The 8,753-nt window shown below is 39.4% G+C and overlaps 1 protein-coding gene across 1 annotated transcript; it reads left to right on the top strand.

Annotated features, from left to right (window-relative positions):
* The first annotated feature begins 5,184 nt into the window (after positions 1–5,184).
* On the top strand, positions 5,185–8,405 carry LOC107902416 (uncharacterized). The gene is made up of 4 exons (XM_016828604.1): positions 5,185–5,964; positions 6,040–6,261; positions 6,350–7,382; positions 8,164–8,405. The coding sequence occupies exons 1-4, from the start codon at positions 5,185–5,187 to the stop codon at positions 8,403–8,405; spliced, it is 2,277 nt and encodes a 758-aa protein (XP_016684093.1).
* Positions 8,406–8,753: the final 348 nt, after the last annotated feature.

Here is an 8,753-nt window from a genome sequence, read left to right as displayed (position 1 = left end):
TATATTCTTTATGTTTAATAATTTTACATACTTACACCTATATGTACTTTTTTATATTCTTTATATTTTAAAATATATTCTACATAGGTATTTTCTACATATTTTATAATTCACATATGCATACATATTTTAATTTATATTACATACGTATACATACCTCTTTACATTTTGAATTGTATTCACTATTTATTTACTTCATCTTCATTATTATTTCGGATGCATGCTTTAATTTAATTTGTTTATATATGATTGTTATTTTGAACGTTGTAGATTTAACCTTTTATTTATTTTATATTGTGCTATTTTTTGTATCATTTTCATATTTTCGTACCCATTATGGTTCAGCTATGCATCATAACAATGTAATTTGCTTTCACATTTTTTTACTACGATTTTCGTGTTTTATTTTACTCGATATAACAAAATTTCTTTTGAATAAATATTATTTCGTGTTTAGATTCGAGAGAATCGTACCCTAACTTACTGGGTTTCGATTTTCACAATAAATCTAAATACACGAATCTTTTTAAACTCAAGTTTTAAAACGATCTCGAGAATTAAGAAAAGATCGTGTCCTAACTTATTGGGCATGATCCCTTTTCTAAACTCGAGATAATAAAATGTCTTTTAAATAAGTAAAATTTTGGCATTCATTTACGTATCGAGAATTCGAGACATTGTGTCCTAACTTACTGGATATGATTGTCTTTCTTGAATAACGTGAAATATGCCCATTTTCCTGGAAATTTTCAACATTTTAATACAAGGATCCTATTTTTAAAATTCTTCAAAGTTCTCATTTTTCGACATCAAGACATTAGTTAATCAACTAGGTACCAATTTTTGGGCGTTACGAGGGTGCTAATCCTTCCTCGTACGTAACCGACTCCCGAACCCGTTTTCTGAATTTCGTGGACCAAACTTGTTGTTTTAATAAAATCAAACCATTTATTAAAAACAACCACTTTTCGAGGTAATCCAATCACACCCCATAAAAAAGGATTGGTGCCGAATCCCGTTTCATTTTTCAAAACCCCAAGTCGACCCCGTTTTGAATAAAAAAATGGTGTCAACAGCTTCGCGACTCCGCTAGGGACATAAAATAAGTGAGTCGAGCCACGAGTTGATTATCTTTTGTCTTTTTGTTGAAAATTGAAAACTTGATTTAAATATACGATCCTTTCATTGCATTCCATTCGTTTTTATCACAATTTTCATCGTTGTAATTGTTGTGTTGATTTAAATTTTGGTATCTTGCTGCATATTGCATTGCATGACCTTTGGTCACACCCTTCTAAGTGGGAGTGAGAAACTACTCCTTCGTGAGGTTTCACCTCCGTGCAGGACAGTGGATCGCTTCCAGGATACATCTGTACCTATGTCTTCGTGAGATTTTCATCTCTATGCAGCCATAGGGAAATGTATTCCCCTGAACCGAACTCGGTCTATATGAGCCTATAGTAGGTGAAGATCGAGGAATCTGCTGGTTTAGGTACCCTTACTTTAGAGCCAAACCTCATGTAGTGAACTATAGAGACTCGCCCTAGGTAGAACTACACCGAACCCTAGTACATACCCTGATAGGTGCTTTTATTCTTTCTAAATTGCTTTGGATTGTATACTTATACTTGATACTAATGTTTGCTATTTTACTTTGGATGCATGACATTTTAACTGCATGGCATTTCATTATAAAAGGCGTTGGTTCATATTCGGTTTCTAGAAAGAAAGCTTATCATGGAAAGGGGATTTCTTGATAAGGTGGAAGATAATGCGGCAGTGCAAACTTGGTTAGAAACGACGCAGCGGGAGAAAGGAGATAGTCTGGCTGAAGGATATGAATCTGAGTTATGGGACTTCACCCGTATCAGTGTAACCTAGAACAATTTGCAAGAGTTGAAAGAAATTTGGGACCAGTGGAACGAGGAGGACAGACAATTGTTCTATTCTGATTATGGGGATTTACCGTACTTGCTAGATATGAAGATAGACAAGCACCTGTTCTGGGCTCTAGCACAATTTTGGAACCCCACCTACAGTTGTTTTACGTTCGAGAAAGTCGACTTAGTGCCTACGATAGAAGAATATATGGCTTTACTTCAGTGTTCGAAGAGTCAAGTCGACAGAATCTACTCGGAAGCTACAAATGCACCCTTTTTTAGAAGGTTAATGAACATAACAGGTATGAGTGAGCAGTGGGTCACAGCCCGAATTAAACAAAAAGGGGATAACAAATGCATTTCTTGGAGGAATTTGAAAGATGTGGTCCTAGTGCATCCAGATGTAAAAAAAAGGGTAGATGTCTTCGCTTTGAGCATATACGGCTTAGTTATCTTCCCCAGAGCTTTGGGGCATATTGATGAGGCAGTCACTGATTTATTCGACCGTCTCAACAAGGGAGTTACTCCGGTTCCAGCAATTTTAGTGGAAACATTCAGATCATTGAATGCCTGTCGACGAGCGGGTGAAGGCAGATTCGCTGGATGAGCACAATTATTACTTGTGTGGTTCCACAGTCATTTTTGGAAAATGGATAATGTGTCATATCGGGTCTTCTCTGAAAACTATTCGCCACTAAAGGAGATAGTAGGTACACTGAGAAGAGATGACATTTCGATGGAAAAATGGATGGTAATTCTTCAGAGCCTGCAAGAAGAGGACATTGAGTGGAGAGCTCCGTGGTTACTTCCAGACGAAATTTTGTATCAGTGTGGTGATTTTTATTGGGTCCATTTGCTTGGAATCTGGGGAGCTATTAGTTATGCCCCGTTATTAGTGCTCAGACAATACAGGTCAAGACAGTTTATACCCGCAACCCAGGGACTAGCCAGGTGTGAATTCGCGTACGGGGGTGATGGCTACCAAAAGAGGATTCGAGAGATATCCAATGCGTGGAACCAGACTCGTCGAATGAAGAGATTGGCTGTAGGACCAGTGACGACTCCTGAGTACGATGAATGGAGGGTCAAAAGAATCAATGACAATATCCACAAATCCAGTCACAAAGGCAATCAGTCGTTAGAGGAACATTTACGAGTCGTCCCTTCTGAACTGGAAATTTTAAAGCAGGATTTTGAAAGAAGAAATGCAGAGTTGGAAAAACAGCTAGAGCAGATGGAAGAAGAAAAAATGAACTTGAGATTGGATGCAGATATCCAGAAGCTTGAGGTGGAGCGGTTAAGAAAAGGAAAAGCTAGGGTTGAAGAAGATCTAGATAGTCTAAAAATAGATTACAAGAAGTTACGGTTATCAATGAGGACTGCCGGATTAGGAAAGACTTCTGAGTAGTGGCGCAAGGAGATTCAAGAAGAAAGAAACAAAGCTGATAGATGGGAAAGGAGGTTCCAAGAAGTTCAAGCATAGAACGAGGCTCTAAAGAGGAGTTTGTCAGAGAATCAGAAAGAAAAGGGGGAACTAGAAAACAGAGTGACTGAATTAGAAGGATCTCTCCATCGGCATTGAAATCAGAATTTTGTGATGGAATTGAAGGCAAGCCTAAATAGAATTGAAGAAATGAAAGAAAGAATTGAAGAGTTAGAAGCAGCATTACGAAATTGCGAAATCCAGATTAAGTACTTGGAAACTAATAAAGATCGTCAAACCGAGCAGTTGCACTACTTCCAGAAACAAGTAAGAGATAGAGATCACATTATGGGAGAAGCTGTGGTTCAAATTCGGGAGATAGGTGATCATCTGCGGATGTTAGCAGTAGAAGCTGATGTGTTGAGTGTGAAGTACGAATTGGAGTCAAGTCGAGGACAGGAGCTAGCTTCGTTACTTAGGAAGATTAGAGTTTTAAGTATTAGGGCTAAGTCGTATCTGTAATCCACCTTATGTAAAGAAGTTTGTTTTCAGTAAAGTTTTCTAAATGAAATTGAATTAGAGTCAACGCCTTTTCTTTTTGCATCCATTTCATGCATTGCATCACATCATATGTATTAACGACCATTAAAGGACCCTAATTAAATAAAATTATTTCAGTTAACCTGGAAAATCAACACCCCTACGAAACTTGAGCGAAATCAAAGAGCATGGATCAAAGATTAGAAAAACTTGAACTGCTGCAAAGAGATATGCAAGATCAAATGCAAGAGCGATTGGAAAAGATTCAGTGAGATATGACGGAAAAGATGCGGGAATCCCAAAATGACATGATGGCAAAGTTAACATAGCTATTGAAAGGAGGAAATGACAAGGGAAAGGATCTTGTAGTTAATAATGAAGAGGGAAACAATGATGAACCCCTTTACCCTCCAGGCTTTACCCCTCCGCACGCGCATACTCAAGTTGAGTTCTACCCACAAAGATCCTCTGTTACAATCAAACCTCAGCAGTTTCAGACGAATCCTTCAATGCCAATAAATTTTCAAATCAGATTAGGTAATAATCCCAGGGAGAATCCTACCAATCTCGTGGTCCCTGACCTCGATGACGTGGTAGAAGTGGAGAAAGCGAAAGTGGATCTGTCAAAGCAATTAGAGGACCAGTGTAAATGGCTGGAGGAAAAGTTTAAAGCCATGGAAAATGCTGATTACCACCGAGGAATGGACGCTAAAGATCTAAGCTTGGTACCTAATTTAGTCCTCCCTCCTAAATTTAAAATGCCTGAATTTGAGAAATATGACGGAACAAGTTGTCCCGAAGCTCATATCACTATGTTTTGTCGAAGAATGACTAGGTATATCAACAAGATCAACTGCTGATTCACTGCTTCTAGGATAGTTTGATCGGGTCAGCGGCTAGATGGTATAATCAATTGAGTCAGGCCAACATCCATTCGTGGAAAGATTTGGCGCAGGCCTTTATAAAATAGTACAGACATGTGATGGATATAGCACCTGATCGAATTGTATTGCAAAATATGGAAAAGAAACCTAATGAGAGCTTCCGATAGTATGCTCAGAGATGGAGGGAGGTAGCAGCGCAAGTTAAACCACCACTTTTAGAGAAAGAGATAACCATGCTTTTTATCAACACTTTGAAAGCCCCATTTCTCAATCACATGTTGGGCAGTGCCACTAAGAGCTTTTCAGACATAGTGATGTCTGGAGAAATGATAGAGAACGCCATAATGAGTGGCAAGATAGAAGTAGGAGAAAGTACTAAAAGGTCAGCACCAAGAAAGAAGGAGTACGAGATAAAAAATACAAGCATGTTTAACAAGGACCACTCTAAATCAATCACATGAGGCAAGGCAGAATAGTAACCGCTAATCAGCAGGGTTCTTCGAAACAGGAATCCAATCCAAGGCCAAATATAGAGAGACCCCAATTCACACCCATCCCAGTGATGTATAGAGAATTGTACCAGAACTTATTCGATGCACATGTGGTATCCCCATTTTACCTGAAACCTATGCAACCTCCGTACCCTAAGTGGTATGACGCAAACGCTCAATGCGAGTATCACGCAGGGACTAAGGGGCGCTCGATTGCGAATTGCACTGCATTCAAGAAGTTAGTTGAAAAACTTATCAATTTGGGGATCGTCAAGATTGGTGAATCATCTGGACCAAATGTAGCAGAGAATCCATTGCCCACTCATGATAGTAAAGGGGTGAACGCGATAATTGAGAAAGAAAGAAGGAGAGTCAAGGCAAACATAGCTGAGATAAGGACCCCTCTTGGATGGGTTTGGAAACAAATGGTGAAAAAAGGTCTCATCAAGCAAGATTCGGTAGAAAGGCATGAAAAAGCAAGGGAGTTTTGTGAGTTCCATGCAGAAGAAGGCCATGACATCCAAAAATGCACCGAGTTCAGAACCATGGTGCAAAACTTAATGGATAACAAAGAATTGGAGTTTTATGAAGAAATCAAAGGACTAGAAGAGGGAGAAGTTTGTGCTTCAGAGGAAGGATCTGCGAAGAAAGCCCAAGAGGTTAACCACCCAGTGGTTATTATTTCAAAGCCAATGAACACAGAATCCGGAATACAGACAACGCCAAAGGCCATAATCCAAAAACCTGTATCCTTTCCCTACAAGGATAGCAAAAAGGTTCCTTGAAATTACGACTGCAATGTGACAATTCCAGGAAAAGAGAGCTTGGTAAATGCTTCAGAAGAAAATGAAGGATTCTATACACGAAGTGGAAAGCGCTATGATCCGGCAAGTGCAAAAGTGGAATCTAGAAAAGGAAAAGCCTTAGCAGTTGAGCTGGAAAAAGTAAAAACAGACAAAGTTGAATCCCATGTCAATCAGTCGGTAACTGAAAATGAGGCTAGAGAATTTCTAAAATTCTTGAAACACAGCGAGTACAGCATGGTAGAACAATTACATAAGCAACCGGCTCGTATCTCAGTGCTCGAAACTACTTCTAAGTTCAGAAATACATCGTAATGCTTTGATTAAGGTGCTAAATGAAACTTATGTCGCACATGATATCTCAGTGAACAAGTTGGACCGATTGGTTAGCAATATAAGTGCCGACAATTTCATTTTCTTTAATGATGATGAAATACCGCCGGGAGGGAGAGGAGCCACCAAAGCCTTACATATCACCACTCGTTGTGGAGAATATATGTTACCAGGTGTGTTGATTGATAATGGATCAGCCCTGAATGTCTTGCCCCTATCCACCTTAAGCAGATTGCCGGTGGATAGCTCCCACATGAAATCATGCCAGAACATAGTGAGGGCATTTGATGGTACTGAAATGAGCGTAATAGGAAGAATAGAAATACCCCTCTGGATTGGCCCGAATACATACGAGGTGGACTTCTTATTAATGGATATCAAGCATTCGTATAATTACTTGTTGGGAAGACCCTGGATTTATTCAGCGGGGGCGGTGCCTTCATCATTGCACCAGAAGTTGAAATTGGTAACAGAAGGCTGGTTGATTACGATTAATGCTGACAAAGACATCATTGCATCGGTAACAAGTGATGCACCGTACTTGGGAATGAATGATGAGGCGGTCGAATGTTCCTTTCGATCCCTAGAGTTCGTAAATGCGACCTTTGTCATTGAGGGAAAGAAGATCCTGATGCCCAGCATATCTAGGGCCACGAGGATGGGACTACGAATGACAGTTGGGAAAGGACCTGTGCCTGGAAGAGGACTGGGAAGATGTCTTCAAGAAAGGATAGACGCACCAGTGGTGAAGGATAAACAAGACCATTTTGGTTTAGGGTTTAAACCAAATGCCAAGCAAAGAACAAAAGAGTTGGAGAAAAGACAAGAGAGGAGGAAGGCGCGTTTGAATGGAGAAAAAGTTTATTGGGAACCTATGGCTTTCCCCCACTTATCCAGGACCTTCGTATCGGGAGGGACCATGTATTCTAGACTAAGGATTCCAAGAGAGAATACCACAGAGGAGATGTTAGGAAACCTGAACATCAGTGCCATATTTGAAGAAGAATCTAAAGAAGGAAGTACATCAGGCATCTGTCCCTTTGAACCTGGGAGTGTTTTAAACAATTGGACTGCAGAAGAAATGCCTGAAGTTTTTAGAGCTTTTCCAGAGTAATATTCAAGACATACTAACTGTTTAAGCCTAGAGAAAATGAAAACTTTTGTGAAATGAAATGGGCTTATGTTTGAACATTGTGACTTCAATGAAATATATCATCGTATTTTCTTTTTGAGTATATATTATTTTGAAACTCTTTTCATTATTTCGCATGAATAGTCATCTTGAATGCCTTTTATTCCAAATCATTCTTTCATTAATTCATGATCATACTAAATAAGAACTTTTAAATTCATACATTCCCTGTACATTCTTTGGTACCCATAACAGGTCCCAAGATATCAATGACATGAGTGACTCTACTATGGACTCAGAAAATTCTTTTGACCGAGATATGTGTTTAGAGCAATCTCAAGATTTTGAAGATAACACAGATTGCAACCTATCTCCGAACCTGTTGAGGATGGTAGAGCAGGAAGAAAAATAAATCCTGCCTCATGAGGAGACGGTAGAGACGGTGACCCTAGAAGAGGGAAAGGTGGTGAAGATTGGCACGTGCATAACTGAAGAAGTAAAACAAGACGTCATTGAGTTGCTTCGAGAGTTTAAAAATGTCTTCGCATGGTCATACCAAGATATGCCTGGGTTAAGCACTGATATCGTAGTTCACCGTCTTCCTATAAAGGCAGATTGCAAGCCTGTTCAGCAAAAACTCCGAAGAATGAGGCCTGATGTTGTATTAAAAATAAAAGAGGAGGTGCAAAAGCAATTCGATACTGGATTCCTGCAAGTGGTCAAATATTCCGAGTGGGTAGCCAATATCGTACCTGTCCCTAAGAAGGATAGGAAGGTGCGGATGTGTGTAGATTATAGAGATTTAAATAAGGCTAGCCCAAAAGATAACTTCCCCTTGCCGCACATCGACGCCTTGGTAGACAACACAGCAGGGCATTCGCTGTTTTCTTTCATGGATGGTTTCTCTGGATATAACTAAATCAAGATGCATCCTGAGGATATGAAGAAAACTACATTCATAACCCTATGAGGGACCTTTTGTTACAAAGTGATGCCATTTGGGTTGAAAAATACGGGGGCAATGTATAAGAGGGCCATGGTAACACTGTTCCATGATATGATGCATAAAGAGTTAGAAGTCTATGTTGATGACATGATTGCAAAGTCTAAAACAGAAGAGGAACATGTGCAGGTCCTTAAGAAATTATTTACAAGGTTGAGAAAATTTCAGCTAAAACTAAATCCAGCGAAATGCACATTCGGAGTCAGATCAGGAAAATTGCTGGGGTTCGTGGTCAGTGAGAGAGGAATTGAGATTGATCCTGAC

The sequence above is a fragment of the Gossypium hirsutum genome, chromosome D05, assembly GCF_007990345.1.
Source record: "Gossypium hirsutum isolate 1008001.06 chromosome D05, Gossypium_hirsutum_v2.1, whole genome shotgun sequence".
NCBI lineage: Eukaryota > Viridiplantae > Streptophyta > Magnoliopsida > Malvales > Malvaceae > Gossypium > Gossypium hirsutum.
This window is presented reverse-complemented; position numbering and strand designations above follow the sequence as displayed.

Bases quoted from the DNA above. Each gene is read 5' to 3' on its own strand.
- LOC107902416 (XM_016828604.1), top strand. From the start codon at position 5,185: ATGAGGCAAGGCAGAATAGTAACCGCTAATCAGCAGGGTTCTTCGAAA. The intron at 5,965-6,039 runs GTATCCTTTCCC...CCAGGAAAAGAG, and splicing joins AGGCCATAATCCAAAAACCT to AGCTTGGTAAATGCTTCAGA. The intron at 6,262-6,349 runs GTAGAACAATTA...GCTTTGATTAAG, and splicing joins AACACAGCGAGTACAGCATG to GTGCTAAATGAAACTTATGT.